The 24,836-nt window shown below is 44.1% G+C and overlaps 2 protein-coding genes across 2 annotated transcripts; both read right to left on the reverse strand.

Annotated features, from left to right (window-relative positions):
* Positions 1-904: 904 nt before the first annotated feature.
* Positions 905-11,941, reverse strand: LOC149342220 (ras-related protein M-Ras-like). The gene is made up of 4 exons (XM_089544531.1): positions 11,303-11,941; positions 7,599-7,852; positions 6,088-6,167; positions 905-4,206 (listed from the first exon to the last, which is right to left on the reverse strand). The coding sequence occupies exons 1-4, from the start codon at positions 11,493-11,495 to the stop codon at positions 4,134-4,136; spliced, it is 600 nt and encodes a 199-aa protein (XP_089400657.1). The 5' UTR covers positions 11,496-11,941; the 3' UTR covers positions 905-4,133.
* Positions 11,942-12,089: 148 nt separating this feature from the next.
* Positions 12,090-24,745, reverse strand: LOC149342221 (D-3-phosphoglycerate dehydrogenase). The gene is made up of 11 exons (XM_089544524.1): positions 24,291-24,745; positions 23,705-23,856; positions 19,428-19,493; positions 19,003-19,156; positions 18,139-18,271; positions 17,073-17,221; positions 15,979-16,131; positions 13,759-13,897; positions 13,486-13,613; positions 12,878-13,103; positions 12,090-12,455 (listed from the first exon to the last, which is right to left on the reverse strand). Exons 1-11 carry the CDS (start codon positions 24,423-24,425, stop codon positions 12,298-12,300), a joined length of 1,593 nt encoding a protein of 530 aa, XP_089400650.1. The 5' UTR covers positions 24,426-24,745; the 3' UTR covers positions 12,090-12,297.
* Positions 24,746-24,836: the final 91 nt, after the last annotated feature.

A 24,836-nucleotide genomic window follows, 5' to 3' on the forward strand; every position in this document is an offset into this window, starting at 1 on the left:
ACACACTGCATGAACACATCAGCATGAACACCTTGGACGCACGTGGCGACTAAATATTTTTTGCCGCCTGGAAAATCTAGAGCCCTCTTGCAAAGATCGAGAACGTAGAACTTGGTGCTGGGTTAGTTGATCTTACGAAGGCCACGAGGCCCTCAGAGCCATATACTGGAGGCCCTCGCATCAGTGACAGTCACCGTATGCGTCAAGACCACATCTCAAGTGGCCCCGGCACTCACAGCACCAACCCAGGATCCGGCACCTTAACTGAAGGACAGCACACACCCTGTAAAGTGTGAACGTACGCAAAAAAAAAAATTCAATTTTTCATTTACGCATAAAATCCCGTGTCATATCCGGGGAAGTAAACAGCCGCATGCAACTCAACCTGTGAATTGAACTCAAGAACACAGCAGCCGGAAGCAGGTACCATTCCATTGCGCCACACAGATGGACAGCAATGTTGCTCACTATGAGGTTGGCATGCGTGGTCATGCTATACCTGCTGGCTGCCATTAGTTGCTCGCTGTGTTCGAGAAGGTTGGTAATCACAGTTGATTCAACGCCACACCTAATGGAGTATACATGGTCACCCCACAATTAAGGCCTTGCCGTCGCATAAAAGGAGGCCCACTCAACTTATGCTGCTCTAAAACTGGATGCCCACAATAACGCAGGAATACAGCTCCTCCTTTGGATTGTTCTGCATACATTCTAACGCAAATACGCCTATATGGGAGTAAAAAGGGAGTGAGCTGTCCTCTGGCGCACACTCTGTTATAAAAGGGAGGACAGATTACTACCATTTCACTCCTTTCTGTTTAGAGTGTAGTAGTCACTGAAGACCCACAAGTTTCTCTCCCCATCCTTGGTTGCAATAAATGACTGCCACATGACTGCGTGTCACCATTATGGCTGAAAAAATGAGCCCACTTGTTATTAGTAAGACAATGTTTCTCTCATGAACTCAAAATTACAGATCTGCACCACAGGTAACAGGCCAATCTACAGCATGAGTACACAGAACAATTCTTTCTGAAGGTGAAAAAAAAATAAAGCGGCACCATTTCTCTACAGCTTTTTTTCTGTGCATAAGTCATACAGCCAGTGAAAATGAAAATCAAAATTCACCTAGATACTTATAATAAATACCACCAAACAGCTAATAAGCTGATATGTAGCAAACACTTAAAATTTGTGCAAACAATACACCCACTCAAGTAACGCTCGGTTTAGATGAGACGTGTTGGTTCAAACGAATTCCAAACTTGAGCAAAAGCTGCGCATACAAAGCCACATAGACTTCTTAGCAGAAGTTGCACCTTTAAAACTGTCAAGGCCAAAATGGCACTCCACAAAGGCTGTTTTCATTCTGTGCAAAAGAACTTCTGTCTTGATTTGGCAATAAACTAAAAACAAATATGACTCAGCAATACACACTGCTATATGCACCATAAATGCACCAACCATGATCAATTAATATATTAAGTCTCAAAAATCTGAAAAGAAATAGTCAGGGAACGAAAATGAATATACCAAGATTCACCGCCGCTCCACTGCTGTGGAGACAAAAGAAATTGCACTCTTTGAGCTCCGTGGCAGGGACCACAGTAAGATTTTAGCTGCCCAATGAAAGACCACAAAAGTGTGCTGTGCTCAGAGCTCATCGAAAGTATACCCACAGTCTCTCATTAGAGTCAGGTCACTAGCCAGCAGATCAGTTGGTCAATGCTGTTGTGGCACTTGAAAAAGTGAAACGTACAGTTCCTTTACACATACAGCGTAAAGAGGTTCCAGGAAGAGCTTATACAACTCATAGGTAATGCATTACATGGGCCACAGGAGAAAATCATGTGTGTTTCAATTATACAGGCAAGTCCCTCAAAGGGAGTAGGTAAAAGCAAGCAGTGTCACCTGCTTACTTAATGTACAGAAAGAGCAACCCAGAAAACAGATGTGCTATTACATTCATTGTAAACATTCACTGCAGCCTACCCTGTGCTTGCTATCAATATTTTCGTGCAATAGAAAACGGCAGTAAACCAGACAGCAGGCAATGGATGACCTACCTTCTAGAGTTTCAATATATTCACACAATTGTGCATCTTGTCCAGATATAACTGTAAATTGTGGGTTTGAAAACTTATCACAGCCAAGAATATATAAAAAAAAATGCATTTTTTGAGCCTAAGCAAGCTCAGTCCTTATTATGCTCAGGCAATGGATAAAGCAAACAGACAGGGCCCAAGGGAAAGCTCTTAATGTTCTTAGCAATGCTACACATTCTTCACCCCCTCTGACTATAGGTGCTTGAATGCGATTTTACAGCCTAGAAAACAGAAAGAACAATGCGCTTACAGTCTAATGGTTACTGTGAGGGGCTGTGAAACATTTTTCCCACTAAATATCAGATGAATTCAGCAAGCACTGAACCAACCATGCTTGCATCAATCACGCCATGCTTTCCAAACCTACACTTAGAATTCTCAAGAGTAGCACTGGGTATAAAATGTGCAGCAAAGAAAGCAGCAGCAGCAGCTGACAGACATTAAAAAGATGATGCCTCATCACAAGAAATGCTGAAAACTAGAGAACACAAGCTCTTTATACACTATCTGCAACACAAAAGGAACAGAAAAACTGTCACAACTGATCACCACCACACACAAAGGACTAGCACAGAAACAGATACAAACACAAACACGCACATATGAGATCCCTCAAGGAACATTTGGCTAGATAGGGAAGCTTCATTTGGCAAAGCAGAAAGAAACTGCCCAGTGGAGAAATTAGGCGCAGCCGTCACGTGTGCTTAGTCAAGAAATGACATGGCGCCACACTTGGATATGCACAAGGTAGCCACCCATATCTGACAGGCAATGTAACGGATTTTTCCCAGTGCCACATCTCAAGAACTACTCCTTCAGCAGAGAGATGCAAGGTTGTCCCTTTGTGCAAGCATATGCATCATTGCAATGAAAACGATACAAGATGTGGACTTTCAAAGAAAACATGAAATAAGGCAGCAAAGTGCAAAAACTAAGCCCAGTCATTTTGGCACAATTTTTTTTTTTTCAGGAACAACAAAGAAACAGCTTATAGCTAGAACTAAAGAACTAAAAAAAAAAAATCGTGATTGGTGTTGCAAAGAACAACAGATAGCATGAGCTGAAAACTGACTCTTTTTAAGAGCCATAAAAACATTGCTAAGGTAATGCACTGCAATCATCAGCATGTGATATGCTGTAGGTCACACAATTGGCAGTATTAAAAAAGAGACAGCTCACAATGCTGAAAAGAAACAACAACAGAGAAATTCCGAGGCGCAATGAGATATACTTCCGTCCAACTAAATTGTGAGCGATCCTAGATTCACATCTCATGTCTGAATGAAAGCAGGGGGCACAAGCAGCACTGGGCACTAAGCACCCACTTTAATAAGCACTGGGCAGCAGCCCAGCTGCTGAATTTGAAAGTTAATTTCTCCAATCACTCTATTTTAGGCACCAATAAAAATTAAATCTCTGCAATGTTCCACCAGCTATCACAAAACACACCGTAAACTGGCCCAGTGCCACCTTTGAAAGTTAAGCACAAATAACACAAAACAAAAGGTACATGACAAGTCAAGGAGATCCAGTGATCATAAAAGGCAGGAGTATACACGGACAGATTCTTTTGATATGGCCACATAATTTACATACAGAGCTTCTCCAACTCGACTTAATGTGGAAGAAACGTTTACGTAGCTGCCACGGTGCTACACTGTGTTCTTTGGTTGATTTGCTTCGCTTCTCAAGCAGGAATAGCACTCCAACACAAGGCCTACTGACAAGCCTCACTGACAACCACTGACAAGTGCCGGCGGCACGGGTGGGAGCAACGACAGCTGCAATAACCGGCTGACATGCCACACAACACGGCACAATGTGAGAAGCATTGGAAGGGCGATCTCTTAACTGATTGGAAATAATTAAGAACAGTCATGTGTTGCTGCCAAAGGAGATCCCCAATGTTAAAAACAACATATTTTACAAAACCCACGAGATCGAAAACCAACGAGGTCATGTCAAGGCAGTTGAGAGGGAGGAGGGCCTAGAAAGAGCACACCGATGGGCACACAGCAGGCCTGTCTGTCACAGCAGAGCACAGCGCGAGTTCTTCCACCACTTTCTGCGGCGCTTTGGGTCCAGCTGTGGTGGCTGGTTTCTGTAGACATCAGCAAAGAGGGGGACAGGCGGGAAGGTGAAGAGAAAAATAACTTGTAAATTGTGCGATTTTAACACCCTGAAATGACACATGGGCTATGGGGACACCGTAGAGGAAGGCTCCGGATTTATTTATACCACATGAGGTTTTTAACATGCACTGACATCCCACAGCACGTAGACATTTTTTGTATTTCACCTGCATTGAAATACGGCCACTGCAGCCAGGATAGAACCTGTGACCTTGGGATCAGCAGCTGAAAGCCGAAGCCACTGAGCCACTGCGGCAAATTGAAGGAAGGCTGAGAGAGCCAACCACAAAGAGCTTCTGGCTTTTTGCAGAGGTCAGTACTCACAGCTACAGCCAATCTAGCTTAAATATTCCAACAGATGCACAACAAGCCTTGCAATACTAGCACCAGGATTGCGTGGCATACTCGCAGATTTGGCCAGAACCTTGTTCATTGCGGTTTCAGACGAAGTATGAGCACGAAAAGAATGAAGACTAAAGAGAGACAGCAATATGATGCATCCAAACTTCACTGCGGCACAAATTAACAAAAAACAAAAAAAAAACAAACAAAAAAACGACTCTATTTGTGTAGTTAGCCAAATGCGAATCAGGTGTGCTAGCACCGTGTGGCCATTGTTTTGCATTGTTTATTGTGGTTAAGCTTTGTCATTCATGATACTGCTATGTGGAGTGGTGTATCAAGTGTATTCTGTATGCTGTGTGTGTTTGCATGGCATGGACGAACCACAGCAGATACATGACACAATGTTTATTACAGTCACTCTGTGCATGCGTATCAATCGCGGTGCTCGTTCTGCAGAAAATTCACCGTTGTCAGTGTTGTGAGTGGAAAAGCAGGTGTCCCACCTGCTGCCCAGGTCATGTGACCTTGTGACGCCATCACAACCTGCCCATCGTGACAGGTGCCAAACACCAGTTAACTGCGTAGTAACCATATTCTCAGGCGTAACCAGAGGCATATTACACAAAGTAACCCCCACACGCACGCACATGCATACGCATACCTGGGCAGGCTGCCACCGGCCAAGCAGACTTCAGAGAAAGATCAGCGAAATCTGTGAGGGGGGCCTTAGTACCAGCACACTAAAAGGCAGACTAAACTAGGCTATGGCTCATTTGGCTAGAGCCGTGATGACGCTCCATTTTCTTCCACTATAGACTCTCTTGTCTTGGCTTGCAGGTTTCTCAGACTACAGCTACTACAACAGGCTTCAGTCAAACTCAAGCACTCATCGTAAGGCCAAAAGCCATTGCTGCCTATATGGCTAAACCTTGTCTAAGTGCATATGCTGTAAACAAAAATGCCGCAATAAAATGCCCATGACGTGGTCCTTAAGAAACACTGCACAGCACTGAACACTACTCTGAAGTCAAGTATCAGAACTTCAAGGGTGTTACCACAAGCAACTTCGTGAAGCCTCTGAGGAGAAATAGAAGACCCAAACAATGTGACAGCTTCCACAAAGCCCTAGCTCCACGCAAGATCAGGACAGTGCTGTTGTTGGCTCATAAGTACAAAGGACAAGGACGAAGTTTTACTTCCTCACATAAGCTCACAAAAGCAACAGCTTGACAAAAAAAAAAAAGAAATAGTAGACATGTCCTCTTCTTGAACAAACACTGATAAACATCGTCATTGTCCTTATAAATATTCAGAGACAAGCATAACCGTTAAAAAAAAAAAAAAAGGCATGAAGCTGACTAGCCAGGCCATGAAAAATTCATCAAACAAGAAAGTGAGCACCAGAAGCATAAAACAGAACTTATTGTAGCCCTAGTCAAAAAAGGGGTATGTTTACCAACAGTTCAGTGCCAATCCCACAAGCATGTGTACATCTCTGTACTCACCTAATTATCCGCACGACCTCGTGAAATGCAGCATCCACGTTGATAGGCGGATCTTTGGCACTTGTCTCAATGTAACTGATCTGCAAAATCCATACGGCCAGGTACAGTAAACACACAACTGAAGCATATGAAAAGGTGCATTTCGGAGCAAATCAACTACAATCAGTCTGTGAACCAAGATCTAAACAGACAGCAACCCCGTTCAAGTATGATTCCACTGGCTGCACAGTGCACTATTTAGAACGATTCATGACTGGGGCTTTTGTTCTTTACTTCTTTTTCCCCTTCCCTAATACTTGTTGAAGCAGACAAGCCACAAGCAAATAAATGCCAGTTTCAAAAAAGGCAGATATAAAGACCTACGAACTCTGGAATTTAGTCAAGATAAAACTATCAGTGCTCACATGAAGAACCAAGAAACAGTTATGGCAGGATTCCTGTAGTTTATGCCATTTTCAGGCAGCAGCCAGAAAAAAATTTTCATTTGATTTGCTACTAGCCAACATGTGCTATATTTACACTGTTCCATCTTTATAGTGTGGTGAATAAGATGATGTGAAAGATGAGGACCACCATATTACCCAGTTGCCGGTTTTACACACCTCATGGCATGTGTAACAAGTGATTTGGTGCCACTTGCAACAAATATATTTCAACTAAATGAAGCAAAAAGTAGCAGGCCTGGTTACAAAGTAAGCATGAAATGTTATTCTTCATTAGCACATGGGATCACACTAATACAGTATTCTTGCAGCTCCAGCAATACACTCGCAGCCAGAATAATACGAACTATGCTTTGGTGACCCAACTCCTCTCAACCACTATGTGGCAAAAACTGAGCAGTGTTTGATCCTTACGCAAGTAAGTAGTAGGTTGCGTGCCTGTGTGTAAATGCGAAAAAAACCTTCCTCTTTTCTCTATGCAATGCAAGGGAAGCGCTAAAACGCCAAAATGTGCTCTGTACTATTATGGCCATGACCGTACATATCAAAGCGTCAACACACACGGTTTCCTCGCCTCAAAGGACAGCACAAAACATAACAGAGGTGATGAAGGTTAAAAAAAGTGAGACTCAATTCCACCACCCAAGTTCACTTGCACTTTGCCCCCATGAACACAATATCACGTGGTTATAAGTCTAGCTTGCAAACCAATTCAGCTGTGAAGGGCCACAAACGCGAGTCTTCGACTCTCGGTCAGGATTAACTATAATAGGATATAACTCAAGAGCACAGCAAGAAGTGCCCATCGAAGGAGGCACTCCAACCAGTGACATATCAACCTACTGCCATAGCGCTGTCGTCAACCGCCTTGCATCTGCCAGCCACCTGTGATGCCACACTTGCAGGTGTAATGCGAATGAACAAAACATGAAAACAGGCTGACACCACTGGTTGGAAGGCCTTAATTGAGGGGTACTTCCCACTTCATTCTTGAGACCCCAGCAGAACTCAAAGCAGTCAATTTTCAGCAGCCAGGCACCAAAAGCTCATGCCAGACCAGCGACGCACTTTGAGCTGTTGGGCAAGTTCTCGACCCTGCTCCTCCGAGACGCGACGCAGGTGCACCAGGTCCACCTTGTTGGCTACCAGCAGCATGGGGTACGAGTCCCGATCCTTGACCCGCAGAATCTGGGTGTGGAAGTGGCCCATGTTGTCGAAGCTCTGCTTGTCCGTCACGGAGTACACGAGAAGGAAGCCATCCCCCTTGCGCATGTACTGCTCCCGCATGGCACTGAACTCCTCTTGGCCCGCTGTGTCTAGCACTGCAAAATAAAATGCCACACACGGCAGTAAGTAACAGAGGCACCCATGATGAGAAGTCCTCGTCCTCCGTCAGTTTCGTGAATGCACCCCTTTTCTTTAGGAAGCAACGTAAAACTCGACAAAGACTAAAAATTGCTTTGTCGGATACATTAAGATGGTCAGGATATCATCACCACTGGCGCATGGAACTAACGTCCAGCCAAGAAAATTATGTGCACGGTTACAGTGTACCACCATGGTGACCATATGTTCCCAGAATATGTTCATAGCACGATATCAGCTCAATGGGCAATCGTATGTTCAAGAATGGAACAGCAAGTAGAAGTACCAACTGCTTCCACAGCAAATCCAATATGAAACAACTTAAAGCAATTACAGAAAAAGAGCCACCAGGTGTTTGGTGAAGAATCTGAAGTATTTAAGAGCTTCCTCTTCTTCAAGACCACATGTCAAAACTCGTGACCTGAGAGGCTTCAAAGCTTCTAACCACCATCAGGTCAAAAAGTAACTGAAAAACGAGCCAGAAGTTGCCAGCATTCAGTTGCACCCATCCAAGAATGCCAGGCAGAGGCACACCAGCCCCCTCTTGTACACACTGCATAGGCAGCCTGCATAGCCAAAATGGTGCTGAAACTGTTCAAATGAGTGCCTACAAACCATTGCTATCAGCTGCTTGGGCTGCAACAAATGCAAGACCACATTCTGTACCCTTAGAGGCGCATGTTTGGCTGGTAAGATTCCTTGCCTAGCTTCTCTTGATGTAGCCCAATTAGCTAACATACACCATGTGTGGCTTCGATAGAGCACAGAAGCTGAGGCCTTATAAGCACAGGCAAATAGCGTGAAAAAGCACTACAGAAGTGGCAAAAAACTTCTTGCTCTTCTTGCTAGGCTGAGAGTTACAGCGTTGTGATCAACAGAACAAACTTAAGCACAAGCTGCCTATACTGCACAGAAGCATCTGGAATAAGTGTGTCAACCCAAATTTACAGGTGACATAAACCTTATGCACCATAATGTGCAAGCAACAGGAGCGTGCACAAAAAAATAAGATGATCAAGGTGACTGATGTGGCATAGCGTGCATTAGCATTAGTGTTCCCTCTTGATGGAGCAGCCTGACTGTTTCAGACCGCATGAGCAGGTGATATGATCCAGCCCGTTAATCACTATGTGAATGCCACACCTCCATCTCCACTTTCCCCCATCCGCCACTTGTCTTCCCTCTCCTACTTTCCCTATTCCTCTCTTCCACTTTGTGACCTGCAGAGGCTTCAGAAAGACGGATGGACAGATAGATTTTTTTTTTCCTACACAGGAGTTTTAATCCTGACACTTTAAAGGACCAGTAAGAAGGGTGGGTTCCTGCAGAGTGTCCGAAGTAGACACTGGTAAGGTGAACACCTTCGAACAGTGCTCAGCAAGTTCTGCTGTTCCTGCTACTGCTTGAAGGGCAGGCTCTAGAATATAGTCAATTTTTAATTCCCTCTTGTGAACAATTGTAACCAAGACTCAATAGCCAGCAAACTTCAATGAACATAAAAACTTCAACCACTAACTATACTCCATCTCAACATTTCATTGCAGCACTATGGATGCTAAAAGCCTACTGAACCAACCAACCAGGAGCGCGCACACACCTTAAAGGTGTTCCTTCCTACGTCACCGTCTGTCGTTTGCTAGCAACGTTTGCAGATATGTCACAAGCAGATGCGCCTCTGCAAACGCCGCAGTGTCTGCAGAAACGCCACCATTGGATAAAGGGATAAAACAACGCTGCCTATAAGTCATAAGGAGACAAATAGCAATAGCATGACCTCAGCAGTTTTCTAGCAAGACCTACCATATGAAAATAGGAGTGTGGAAGCTGGAACAGTACTGTCGCATCTGTCACTACATAGTGTTTTGTCTCTTGATACAACAGAAAGAAGCACAGTAGATCACTTACATGTAAAAGCTACTATATAAGACAAGCCGGTGAGATTGTAATTGAAAGCTGCAGCGGACACTTTTCTGGAGAAAGCCGGAGAACAACTCTCTCGCAGTCACCTGCTATGACCCAGGTATTTACTGGTCATTCTCATTAAAACTTGCGACAAATTATGTTCTGTGACGCCCAAACAATAGGCTAAAATATATATTAAACAATCTATTTTTTATTCTGCTCTTTAATAGAACATACCAAATAAAGTTGAAAACTTCTTTTTGCTGTTGCAGCTTTTGAGCTAAAAATTATCCCCCCCAAAAAATCATGTAAAGCTTTGTTTCCTTTGTGTACACAGAAGTCTCCCAACATACTATAGATGCCACTTACACGTATCAAGATTCTGCAGAGAAAGTGGAGAGCATTGCATGAACATCACCTCTAGAAGTTTCGCAGCTTTGACAGAGCTAATTATTGAAATGGGGTATAGGGGGTAATGAGTGTTTTCAAGGGCCACACACTGACACGAGTCAGCAAAAACTTCACCTGAGGGCAGGAAAACTTCTTTTCATTATAAATCACTACAGCAAACACCTCTGCGGCTGGAAATTCAAACAACATGACTAAGTGAAAAACAATGCATTTTCTCAGTGTAAAGGTGCAATAAGTGCTGCTGTAGTGCTTGTGCACCAGTGATTAGTGTAGAAAATGGCAAATCTCATTACATTAACCCGTATCAATGCTAGTACAAAAAGAAATATTTCATAAGTGACACAATAATACTCTGACGTGGTCGGAAGCTAGCTACAGCCCATCCGACTCCATAAAAGCATTTGTTAACCATGCAGTTGGGTAGTTATCGCTGAACGACTAACATACGGCTTCCATTTTCTTGCCTGCTCTGAAAGTTGCTCTTTCCATGCTTTGGCATTATCTGTTGTGTAGTTGACCGGGCTAGTAGCGACTGAAATCATGTGTGCATTAGGCAGTTCTAAAAGGTTTAAAAAAAAAAAAAGTTTCCTTGCACTCCTGTCTACACAGGGCAAATTACGCAGAAGTTGTTTGTAACTACCATGCTAAAGGAAAGTTACCTTTGCGCTTCTTTTACAAGCCGTGTCTCATCGCAGCATCCGATACAATAATTTCTATCCTGCCGACATAGTGATCGGAGCCAGTAGTTGCTTGAATAGAGAGTTCGATGTTAGTCTTTTTTTTTTGACTCAGTGTAGTTAGAACTGTACGCAAAGAGTGACCAATTTTCACATCTGCAACACGGAATTAAGCATATGAACACAAGAAAGACGACTTCATGCAATCGGCTGCTAATTAGCGACAGCCGTCGTTAGTGCCCCACTCTGAAGCACACAAAAAAAGCAGCGTGGAAAAGGTACAGAAAAGAAAAGGGTACATGATGGAAAAAGGAAAGGAAAATAAAAAAGTTAGCTTGCAGAGTAAGCCCAACGCAGGAACTCGTCGCCCGTTTGCCTCCCCAAAACAACTTTGTTTGCTCACGAAGCAGTACTTACCATCGAGAATGCACCATTGACCATCGATCTCGGTGTGCTGTATGTACGAATCTTCGATAGTCGGGTCGTAGTCGGTGACAAAAAGTTTCTGGAAAAACTGGATGGTCAGAGCCGACTTGCCGACCCCGCCGTCACCCACCACGACCAACTTGTAGGTGGTAAGGTTGTCACTCGGTGGCTTGGACATGGTCATCGACGTCTCAGGCACAAGTAGCTAAATTGAAACCGCACCAAAAGCCGAATCCTTCACTGCTCACCAACGCAAACAGCGTCTTTTTCGCTACGGGCAAGCGCAGTACTGTTCTTGTGCAAAACGCCGAGGCCTCCGGAGCGATTAGGGTTAGACTTTGCATGATTTCGTCGCGCACGTACAGGCACACGATAGATTACCTAGCTGTAGTGGGAAGCACAAAAGTTGCATTTTCTTCAAAGCGTTGAGTCCGACGCCTCAGAGCTAGTGCAGGCTGCCAGCAGCGTCAAACAATTCATAATCACCACACACCACTGTATCAATGAATCACCCGCAAAGAAGCAACGATGGCAACGAGACGACGAGACCCGCGCGAGAGTATCGCCACCTTTCAGCAAGTTCAGAGCTTTCTCATACACTACGTTGACTACATAAAAGCAGCAGCCACGACAGCTAAAAGTTCCATATTGCAGAAAGCCGAAGGTATATACTTACCAGCTACATTTTCCTGCGCTCACTTGTTGATGAAACAAAGTTTCTGGCCAGTCAGCCAGACATACGAAACCGAAACTGAAAAGAAACGAAACTGAAACCACCGAAGTTTGTAAAATTTATTTATTGTAAACTTTCGGCACGACGAATGCGTTAAAAGTTGTTTGTTGCATGCTGTTCGTATAAATTCCAAAATTCAAGGGCCGAGAAACCTGTATAAGAGGTGTCTGCGGCTAGAAAGTGCAGAACGCTTTGTGAAAAAGGCAATAAAGGACGTTATAAAAATAGCGTATTCAAAAGACTATTTTTGTGCTCAAATGTTGATGTATGTCCAGAACTTCAGCGGCGCAATTGGTGGCTGTGTTTGCGCCTTTACTGGAGTGCCAGTTGCGAAGAGGTAAAACGCCTTGCCCCCGTGGCCAGAGGTACGCGACGCAGCGAGCACCGACACACCGCTGTTCACAAGCCCACCTGAAAGAATTGGCATGAAATACTGAATTAATACCAACATACAAGCCAAGTTTCGTTAGGTTCGAGTACAAAATATTTCTTCCAGGCTCCAACGATTCGACAGTAACGAATGCCGTTAAAACAAAAACAGCTTAGACAGACCATGACAGATTCACAGTAAAAAGAGATGGTCGATACCCATACTTTTGACAAAGAGGGTGCAGCTTTGGCTTACTCTTGGTCTAGCTACACATTTACCACCGTAGTAGTCTAAATTTTATACATATTTAGTTTTTAATTAAAACACAGAGAGGTCACTGCAAGACCTTTCAAAAGTGGGACCACTATACCGTAACTTAGCAACAGACACTTCTACATGCCTAGCATTCTTACTGCTCGGTGGGATTAGAATAAAGATAGAAAAGCTGTGATGGCACACGCACCAATGACTTGAGCCAAAGTGTTGGGGCTGTCATCACCGATTCCCAGAAGTAAGCCACCAGGTGAGAGAAGCTGCAATGGCTGGAAAGCAGCATCATCGAGGGAGCACAGAAGCAGAGTGGGGCCACTCACAGTTCCCACGACAGTGTGCACCACAGACCCGCTCTTTACAGTCAGAGAAACTTCAGCTTTGCCAAACACAGCTTGCGGAACATGCTTATGTGAAACCTGCAAGAAAAACAAAAAGAAAACATTTATAGCATCACTTCTCCACAGAAGTTGCATATCTCTCATACAACCAGTGCAATATTGTCGGCACAGATTTAAGTGCTTCTCTAAATCACACACTATCCACTTAAGAAGCATTCTTAAAATCAAAGCATGCTTAGATATGGGAAGATAAATTACTTGACATGCCAGAATTGATTTAAGGTTTCCCTGTTTCTGAAATATGGCTGTCAAAAGGGTAGGGGTTCTTGGGGTTGTAGGGTGCTTACTGGGCATTAAAATGGTACTTTTTTTACAGCAGAGGTGCATCTCTCACTCATAATATGTCTCGCTAAATGAACATGGATGCTTGCAAAATATTTCAGGCACAAGTCGAGCATACCTTGATGCCAGAATCTGTTGAAAGCACTGTCACATTGATGAAGTTAGCATGGCTTTGACCAAATTGGTTCAAGAGGCCAATGCAAGCTGCAGAAGCAAGAAACTGGCCCTTTTTCTCAATCTCTGTTCCTGAAAGAAGAAAAGAGAAAACTAACCACGGAGCAAGAAAACGAAGCGATAAGGACAAAAAGTTTAGTCTTGCTTTGTTTAACACTCGAAAAGGAAGCCACCAAAAAAGAAAAAGAACATTTCGTGCAGTTGGAAATTAGCTTACCCTTTGTAGTTAGCTCAACCTGCAGCCCAGATGCAAGAGAGCCCACCAAACCAGCTGCAATCTTTCCCAGTGCAACACAGAGGTCAGCCCACGGCTTATTCTCGGGAACTTGTGTTTGGGACAGGGATGGTGCATTTACCTGCAAAAGCAACAAGTTCTAGGTGTACAAATGCACTGCAATGCTTTTTGTTAAAATGCACACGGCTACTTATATGTCTGTACGCAGCACACTGGCCATTTGCACACATGTTCATAATTTAGCACAATGAAAAAGTAGCAGCATTAGCTTGCTGGTTGACAGCAGTGGATTTTCAATCTTCCACAATATACATTTTCTACTTTACATGAATACCACAGTTGCAAAAGCCAGTCAGCCAGCACAAATTGAGCTCTAAACTAACTGAGTACCAAGCAAGTTGAGATGCGCGTGTGGTGCTGCACTGTTGGTGGTAATAAAGCGATGTTAAAAAAAAAAAAAAAAGGCGAACCGAACTGAAAGATTTCCCAAGCACACACGATATGATCAAAGCAGAATGGCTAAGTGAGTAGTCTTCGCTGATTCTCCGCGATGTATGAATGACAAGACAAAACCTAATCTCAACAAGCACTCTGCAGTTTTAGTAAGGGAATAAACTAGGTTTTTTACTAAATAATATAAGCCACACAGTTGACAATCAGAAACAGCAAAACAGGCCCCTTCACTGAAAGGCATGAAAAAAAGTGAAATCTCCATAAGTTGAAGTTGCATAATGGGGGATGTGGGGATCGGAGGTGAATTTTTTTATTTTTTGGTGGAGAACAATGAAATTTAGCATATGCAGTTTTGAGAAAATTCTATATGCTTCATTGCTATAAAAAACTTGCAGAAAGCCTAGAGTGAACAAAACACGGTAGGAGTCTTGACTCTGCAGTCACCCAGAGTGCCATCCAAAGGAATGGTTTATGCAGTGACATTCTCCAAATATTTTTAGCAGCCTGATCTTTTTCTGCACAGATTGTTATATCTACGCTTGAATAATGCACTCGTTATCGTCATGTCAAGTTAGTAACAGAGTGAAAAAAATGAGAAAATAATTCAGAAATATAGAAAAGTCACTGCATGAAGAATTTACCAAGGTACACAATACAACAAACTGCACGAAAACCTGTGAAGCCATTGCCATGCTATGCTTTCTGCAAGCAGGACAGTCAGTTCAAAAAATATTTTGAAAAAATTGGCATTTTCACGGAGATTTCAGTGTTTTTTGCTACTTATAGTAGTCTCAAAAAAGTTTTTAAAGTCACTTTTGGGCTGTTTTTGGTAAAAAATTTTTGGGATATAACTAAAAAGGCCTTACAGCTACCAAATCTGCTGTTTTTCACGGTTTTTGCGATTTGATCCCAGTGTCCCCTCATAAAGGGCAACTGAAGAGGCTTTAGAATTTGCCGAGCCTAAAGGCATCGAATGAGTGAAACTTGCAGGTAAAACGTGCGAAGCCCTTCTGCGGCAACATTTGAAATAGTGACCTAATTAGCAAACCAAACTGCCACAGCTTTCAGGCTTCTCCACAGTGCACAACACTGGGTAGGAGGTGCATGGCGACGTCATCTATGCTCGCTTTGAAAGAAGAAAACCAATGCCACCTCACCAGCTCGCACAGCATTGTTTGGCATTCAACATTGCATGGCATGCATGAAGGCAGCAGAAAATTAAAATCTTACTGTCAGCAATGTCATCACTGAGCTTCTCTACACTAATCCAAGGACACGAGGAGAAGCACGAATTTTAAGCAGCGATTATCACTATTTTAAATGCTCGTGAAAAAAAACTTGCATTGCCTACAGGCTTTACATATTCGAATCCTTGAGTATTGTGGAACTCTAAAAAAATGTTTCAGCCTCCTTTTAAACAGCCTTATAGCAGCATTAAAGTTGTTGGGGCTTACTATCTCTAACAGCAGTTGCTTTAGCAAAGTGGCACTCAGTGAAACATATCATTTTCATGAGTTTGACATCTAGTAGTACTAATTGCAGTTCTTTCCACTGACTGTCTGATGTTCAAACTTAGCGGACTTCTGAAACTAGCACAGCAAAGAATGTCAAACATTCTATTGCAGCTTAATCAAAACTTGCTCACTAAATAAATCTGCTGAGAAATGGAACAGATTTTCTTAATCTCTTTAGGGCCTGTTCAGAGGGATTCCACATTTCCACATTAGATGCCACACAACAGCAGCTTACCACCCCAGGGACTGCCTGCCCCTTGGAGAGGGCAACAAACTGCTCAGCAATCTCCTGGGCCACACGAAGTTGCGCTTCTTTGGTGTTGGCACCCAAGTGCGGTGTACAGATGATCTTGGGATGCTCAATGAGCTTGGTGTTCTTGGGAGGCTCCTGCACACATACATCAATAGCAGCCAGGTTAACCTCAGACTCATGTTATTGCAATTGCATTCATTTTTCTTACGGTTACTACAGACTATGAGACATAAACATCAGTCACATGATAAATGCTGCTGTACATCTTTTGGCAATCGCTATGATTTTTGCCCTGCCAGAGAGGCTTCAGTTGAACCTTGGATTAGGCCGCCACGGTGGCTCAGTGGTTATGACGCTTGGCTGCTGACCTGAAAAACACAGGTTCGATCCCGGCCGCAGCGGTCGAATTTCAATGGAGGCGAAATTATAGAGGCCCGTGTACTGGGCAATGTCAGTGCTCGTTAAAAAACTCCACGTAGTCGAAATTTCCGGAGCCCTTCACTACGGCTTCCCTCATAGCTTGAGTTGCTTTGGGACGTTAAACCCCAATAAGCCAAACCAAACCAAACCTGAACCTTGAATTATGTTACATCTTGCACAAGATGCACTAGTTGGCTGTCACAGAATGCAAATAATTGGCATGAACCATAACACAGGGACTTGCCCATCCCGCTGTGGTTTCCAAGGGCAGCAGCGTCCGCCAAAAAGCCACGATTACACCGCCCAAGTGGTTTTGAGTGTGCCCGTTTTCCAGTCATTTCTGGCTCTTGGTAATGGCCGCCCTTTTTTCAGTTTCACTTTGAGAAACGACGGTTTCTGCGAGCAACTTCCAATGCACTCGCTTCTATTATGAACACTATCTTTTGTTTTTAGTACTCTCTCTTAACGTACAAGGAAAAAGTCCTTTTATGAGATGAAAAATTTCATTTCAGTTGGCCTTTCAGGTGTTCTAAATTAACTTAATTGAGCCATGCAGCTCCAATATCTAAACCTGCGCAGTTGTCCCACAACTGCTAGACTGCGCTGTTGTCTTTATATAAGAATTATGGTCATTTCGGGTGGTACGTAACACTTGCCTCAATAAAGACGTCCAGTCCAGCACCACCGCACTGACCAGACTCCAATGCAGCTAGCAGATCATCTTCGTTCACAATGCCACCCCGGGCAACGTTGATGATTCTCACACCCTTCTTGCACTTTTGCAGGCTGGCTTTGCCTATGAGATCTGCATAAGCGGGGCAGTAATGAAGTGTGTCAGGTGCCAAACCAACGTGAAGAAAAGTGCTCCTGCACTGACACCTCTTTCTTCTAAGAGAACACGTCAGGGCCTGGAGGGGCACTTTTTTCTACCAGTAATCACCTTTACTACCACTATTCAAGAGTAGAATAGGCATTACTGCAACACAAACTAATCAGTTTTACATTAGGCAACACTATTGTCATATTTCATCACTTCCCACTACACCTTTGTACTGTAAAATTGTGCAGTATGAGAGCAAACAAATGTTTTGCATAAAAGAGTGAATTTTCTGGTTATTTATCCCCTAAAGTTGAGAATGACTTTAGAAATCATATGCCAAGAGAAAAAATAGTTACAAAACAGAAAAAACTGCGCTTGCCACGCATAATTATGGAGTAATCAATAATTGCACGCTCGTACTCTGTACCCTATTGCACACAACTGTGCATGTTTGTTATAATGGCAAGGGTGATGCCTGCAACGCTTTGTGTACAGGAATTACCTAACTGGTAGCACATGGTGCCGCTCCAAGACCATGGCTGCTGTTCGGAACACAGTACAGAGCACTTGTTCGTGCTGTGCACTGTGTTCCGGTCCATCATCATTTGAGTGACTGACCACGCATTTCAGCCGGCAGGTCGTAACAATGTTGGTATCCTCATGCAACAGAATGAGCTTTCTTATTAAACTATCAGCTGTAAAAATGCAGGAGCCCTTCCTCTAATAACTGTGACCTAAATGCAGAATGAACTAGACTAATATGTGACGATTACTTATCAAGCTTTCAGTGCTGTCACAGCACTCGAAATGATGCCATGTTGAGGAGGTGGACAACTTTTGCATCCCGCTTAACATGCTGATTATGCATTTGCAAGTGTAGTTGCGCTGACTGTATTACTCACCCTTGGTCTGAGGTATGAGAGGTGTGTGAACAGTGATGTAGTCAGCCAGAGGCCAGATCTCATCAAGGCTCATGCTTTCAACTCCAAACTCTCTGGAAACCTCCTTGGGTACAATCGGGTCAAAACCAATGGTCTGTGAGAAAAAAGATGGGGAGGGAAGATAGAAGGAACCAATGCAGTGTTCATGATTAACGTGAAATGTAGCAACAGTGCAACTTCTGTTGTCTAGAAGCAGGGAAAACAAAGGGAATCTACAAAAGAGTACGTAAAGCAGTCACTACACTTACAACTTAACTTCCTGTGCACGCATGCAGATGGCACTGTTGCCTTCTGAGAGTTCCTTCGGAAATTAATGTGCTTGATATACCACGGCATTTCAAGTTTCGGATTTTAATCACCTCAAACTATGCACTTTTATTTTGTGCTGCTACCTGAAACACTGAAAGCCTGCTTTCAAGGACTGCACAAAGAACTACTTGTTCACACTACTGTCTCTACAAAGCTCCTACCAATATGTGTTTACATGCACACCTTTACTCAGAGACCACATACGTGCAGAGAAGCTGAGCGCCAGGGATGAAAAAGAGCTTTTTGGTGGAGCAGCGCAAAGGACGGGACACAAGAAACAAGGAAGGACGTACTAGCCCAGCAACTTGCTCTTATGAAAAAGAGAACAGTGTGTTCACACAGCAATATTTTACATCATGTAAATCCTAAGGAGGATTTCTGCAGGAGGACTGCTGCCACCTGAGCATAAGAGGCCAGCATGAGTGATGCAGGTCACTTAAAGTCTGTTTTATTACTTGAAGGCACTTTCCATTCGTATAACTTGTACATAGTAGTGTGAAATAATCGTGCCCTTACCTTCATTCCGAATGACTGCATCCTTGTAGCTACTTCCTTGCCAATCCTGCCGAGTCCAAGGATAGCAAGAGTTTTCCCATACAGTTCATTGCCCATAAAGGTTTTCCGGTCCCACTTGCCACCTTTGAGAGAAATGGTCGCAGCTGGAATCTCCCTATTAGAGTCAAAGGAAGAGAGAAACCAGATTAAAAATGTGTCAAAACAGTCTGATATGAAATGTATAAGAAGCAAGCATCTTTTTCTCAGCATGGGAAGAAATGTGCCAACATATAAGCATAATCACTGCATACAGCAAAACTCTTTGCAACATGTTTTTTTTTTTCCAGGGGTTTTGACCCCAAGTTACACATGAAAATACAAAGGGTGCAATAAATTCAGCTGTAATGCCTGCCAAGGTGCACACAGAGGAGTCTGAAGCAGTTTACCTTGACAGAGTGATGATCATTGCACAGGTCAGCTCGGCTGCACTAAGTGTGTTGCCACCAGGGGCGCTGCAAAAAGGCAGAGAAAACTTTTGTAAAAAAACAGATTTCAACTGTCCGCACAAATGAAACACTACAGAAACTACTAGAATTTTACACATTTATACATAGGATTTAAGCTGAGCAGCACACGTGAAACCCTTTGAAAGCCTCCAGAAATATTTTTGATGCATAAAACAAGGACTGCAGTCTAAAAACGAACCCATCACTCTCTGCTCTTCTACTGTCTTCATTACTTCCCTCACTGTGCAATTCAAGCATCCACCCAAAGCAAAACATTTACCACAAATTTCTTTTTATCATAGGCTCCCCCTCCCCACAAGGATATGAAATCTCACATCAGGAACTAGTTTACGGCAAGTTTTAATGAGTAAACCTTTCAAGATCAGCCGTCGTGTATATCCCATGAAACAGATTTGATATCGCTTACTTACTTACTAAGCATCACTTAGCAGCTGTATACCTACACCCAAAGATGACAGTATAAGAGATGAAGGTACACATGCAATTACTGTCTCACACTTGCAACATGAATGGCATATCACTATTTCCATACAGATGCAAATGGAGAATTATACCTGTGTCACAAGGAAAAATTTAATGCTATTAAGTGCTTACTGCCTTAAGTTTTAATGGCATTCGTGCGGTGCCACATGCATAAATTTAATGGCATTAGCCTTACTGCTATTCACAACCTGCTGAGGTCCCCACAGTTCATTCACCCAAGCAATGTGTACTCTCATCCCCATTCCACACACAGAAAAGCATGCAACTTTGTTAGTAGCAACTTCCTAATCAGTAGCAAACAGTTAATTCATAACTTTCAGTCAGATGAGACATATCTACTGCATTTCCGATGCTAAGGGTGCCTTTCTTACCATCACCTCCGACAGATACCCTCAGCTTGTGTGCTGACACGCGAGTTTATGGCTACTTTTGCGACTTGGCAAGCAAGAAGAGCGGTATTTGCTACGAAATAATTTTTATATTACATCTGAACAACATTCCCGAGATAGCGCACTTATTAGCACTGTTTATATTCAGGTGAAACTTCTGACTGCCTTGCAGGTGTTATCATCATCGGGACTTTTTTCGTGTAATGACATTAAATGTGGACGTATAGCACCAATTCCGAAAATAATGGTACTGTAAGACAGGGGTTTATTGAAAGGAACTGGGAAGATGGATGCAGCTGCGAAAACTGTCTAGTCAGGTTGAGCACAGACATACGTGACATAGCAATATGGCTGAAGCGCAGGGCCATCTTCGTCTTTGCCATGAGTGTGCGTCTTCTCAGTCACCCCCCCAAAGAGAAGAGAAGCCATCCTGGCAACTTACAGCGATGGTAAGAAGGCAGGCCTTAAAGGGATACTGAGGCGGTTTTCGAATCAGCTAACCTTCTAGGGTTTTGAAGTACTGTCATTGCTGATCACGTCTGTGAAATTATTTTTTCGATTTAGGCTAAAACAGTGGCGCAATCACCAATTAAAAATGCGATGTTTAAATTTCCCGCGCCCCGCGCGAGCGCAGGAGAGGGGAACAGCGGAGAGGGAAACCTCGTCCATGTCGGCCAGCGTGACGTCATGTTGAGGAGCCGGGGATGCTTCGGCGCACCCGAGCGCGCTTGCAGCGCGCGTTGTTTCTCGTGCTGCATGCTTTGTTCCTCGTACTGCGTGCGTTGTGACGTACAAAGCGTGTCAGCTGACCTTGAGAATCAGATTCAACAGGCACTAACTACTCTGCGTTTGTGTCCACGAACAACTACGGCCGCGACTGTGTCGTCTTCCACTGTTTTCCGCAAGATCACAAGCTCGCAGCGCAACCGCTCGCTTCTGTGACGAAGAATTCAAGCCGACTAAAGCAAGCTTACTCTGCTCGAAACACTTTCGTAAGAGCGGCTACAGGCAGAGCTTGTCCTAGTGTGATCTCTGGAGATTTCTGTCGAAAAGCCGCGGCTGAACCATGACACAGTTCCATTGATTTCCTCGCGCATAAGAGGCGTGTCACCATTCCGAAGAAGCGCCTCTTTTAAAAGTAGAAACATGCTCACTTAGCCCCTGAAGAAACCTTATAGAGGCTTAAGCATGTGTCGCTCTCCTCAGCTTAGGTGCGGCCAGACCACCTGAGACGTGCTCAGCAAGGCTCGGTTAGTGATTTGATACTCGGTTCGACGTGTCCAAGCAAGTAAGCAAGCAAGCAGAGCAAAGCACAATAAAGCAAAGCAAGCAAGCATCGAAGCTCTTCATATGCGGCATCTCGTTTAATCCTAGCTAAGCAATTAAAATGAAAGCGTTCGACGTTGATTTCGGATGCAAATTTATGAGAGAAATGAATGCCAACCGAGTTTTTGCAAAAAAACGCCGCAACCTTACTCGGTTTCTTCATCAAGTTGTGGCAGCGGGCGAGTTGCAGCTAGCTTGGCTTTTAAACACACATATAGTTGGCAACTACTTCACTGAACCTAAACTGCAAATCTAGGAAGGGCGAACGTTTCCGAGGCAGCGATTAATATTTTCCGGCATCTGCTGAACGCGCCAGGAGTGAAGCGTATTTGTGCGCGTATTTGGCTTGGTTTCCAGCACACCATGATTGCGTCACTATCTTGTGGTCACATGCCTCGCAGTGCTTGGCCACTGCGCTTCGCTAATTTTGACACCAACTTTGTGCTCCTTCATCGTTTCCTTGAAATACTTTCTTGCCCCAACCTGCAACGCCGGGTACTGAGAACAGGATTTTTTGTACACAGTGCTTTGGGCCTTTTCTTTGGGATGACGCTCTTCCGGGCGAGCCAGGAGGCGTCCGGTGGTGGTAATTGACTTGAGCATTCTTCGCACCCCTTCCTTTCCGAGAATACGAGCCGAGGTTGTGCTGGCACCTTTTACGCATGGTCTGCATCGCGTCTTTGACGCTGGCGTATGCTTGTGCTAGGCATACAATTTTTTGCTTGTGTCTTTTTTGGTTTCAGGCGATACGTGGAATGAGCAAACTGTAGTATCCTTTTCTTCGGTGGTCAGTAAAAAAAAAATACTCGCCGTATTCGCTTTTACAACGACACGGAAAGCTGCGATCTGCCCTCAACGCAGCGCCGTCTCCGCATCGGCAGCTTCTCCAGTCCTCAAAGTGACGTCACGACCTCTCTTGACCAATCACGGGCGGCGGCGCGCCGCGCGGCGTGCCCCGCGGCACAGGCCGCATATTTCGGCTAAAAAAGGCAATTCGCGCTTGTTTTTGCCTTATTTGGATGCGATATTCCAGTATACAGCATGAAAAACTATAGGATGCCACTGCCAGCCCGATTTTCAGAAAAAGTGCTTCAGTCTCCCTTTAATAATTTACTGCCATTTCTTGTGCACGTGTGGCATGTATATTACTCAGCAGCAGTGACGGTGAATGGTGAATAAATTAAGCAAGCCCTTAAAATTTCTCCAGCAGGTTTACTCCAAACAATTTTCAGTGTATATATATCAATATTGCTAAGAAAAATTACTTTCCAAAAAAAAAGGTTTGTCACATGCTAGAGTTACTAAAACAAACATTTCCCATTTTTTGGCAACTTTCCCCAACATGAATAAAAACTATGGTTTAAAATAAGCACCTAACAAAACTGGTCAACATAACTGATTAAAAACATAACTACAAAAACTATATGTAAAAAACAGTCACCAAAACCAAGTAAAGGGGATGTTTATATATATTTTTAAATTTGTGCTCTTGATAAATTGAAAATTAATAGCACCCCTTTTTATTGCTGAAAGATAACTGATTAGCAAGAATAAACAACCACATGCTGCCGGTGGGATATCCGAACCCACGACCTCCATAGGCAAACTACAGGCAAACACTGCTCAACATGGTTTAGAAAATAACTACGAAAAATAAAAAAACACTCACTGACCTCAGAAGTGAAAGGCTCGTCTCTTTGATGACTATGATAATAGTAAAACAAGCGAACACAGATGAAATATCTGTTGATTAGTGACAAGCAGGTTTAATGTGCCGCAAGTTTTTCTGACGCGCACGGTCACCTGAACTTTATTTTGCAATGCTTTGCACACGTCGTGCTCGGGGGAGAGTTACGCGAAAATATGATCGCACGCGGGAATTTCGATCCATTCAGCGGCAGATCGGAGCATAAATGCGCATCGTAGAGTGCGAAACACTTCTGTGTGACCTTCCGTTCAGCTCTGGCAGTCACAATTTGGCTGACAACGAGCGCTCACTTGATGACCAGGATGCCCTGTCTCGTGGCGGCATTGCAGTCGATGTTGTCGACTCCCGTGCCGGCGCGTCCAATGACCTTGAGGGACTGCCCGGCTTTGATAACATCGCTCGTCACTTTCGTCGCCGATCGTACGATCAGGCCATCGTAACCCTGCAGAGCGGAAACAGACCAACAGGTGCTCCAATGAATGAACAAAAAAAAAAAAGTAAAGAACTCCAACTCGTACAAAGGCCGCATTTCAGGTTTTTTTTTTTTTTTCGGCTCACTGCATTAATGCGAAGAATTTATGCTTAACTTCTTACTGTTCAACGTTTTTGGCAATGTACTAAATTCATTACACAGTAGTATAAATTCGTTCGATCTCTGCGCTTAAATTTTGCGGGGATGGAGTACGTGACTCTAAATCCAAAATACACACAAAAGCCGGCCTGCGCAGATAGTTGCCGCTCATAGACTACGTGGCGCGGAGCCACGTATACTTTGCCCAATAAAAACACACTATCCACGAATCCAAAACTTTGCCGCTAGTGCATTCCACGTTTGGGGCGTTGCCAGAGCGAGCGCGGGTATTGTTTGCCAGATACCTTGATCGCTTCCAGCAGCTCGGGCTTGGTGTAGTCTGTCTTCAGCGTCACTTGGACGCCGTGGTTTTCGAGGATCTTGACGCAGGATGCATCGACCGAGTCGCTGATGAGGACCTTTCTAATTGCTAAAGCCATGCCGCCGCTCTGTAATGCTCTAGCTGCACGTGCGATGCTGAGGTGCCGGAGAGTTGGTGCGTGCGCTGCGGCGGCTCACAGAATGCTAGCAGAGGCGTGCGCTCGGCAATAAAATAAAGACAACCGCTGTTGTCGCGTACGGGTGACGTCGCCGGTCGAGGGAAGTGGAGAGGACCGGTTTGAGCGAGCGAGCGGCTCACGGACAACCAACCACGGAGCGTAATGCGACCCCCTAGAGAGGCGAGAGCGCTGCGTAGCAGACAGCTCTGGGCGCGTCTGCCTGCGCTCGCGAAAATGTGCAGTGGTTCGCCAAGCATGTGGGCAGTCCGGATAGGCGACTTTAGTTGCCCGATTTTACTTATCGCAAACGACGATGAGCCGCCGTGGCAGACGCAAAGGGAAAGAGTGAAA

Source organism: Amblyomma mixtum, chromosome 5, assembly GCF_055824585.1.
Source record: "Amblyomma mixtum isolate Tamu chromosome 5, ASM5582458v1, whole genome shotgun sequence".
Lineage (NCBI taxonomy): Eukaryota > Metazoa > Arthropoda > Arachnida > Ixodida > Ixodidae > Amblyomma > Amblyomma mixtum.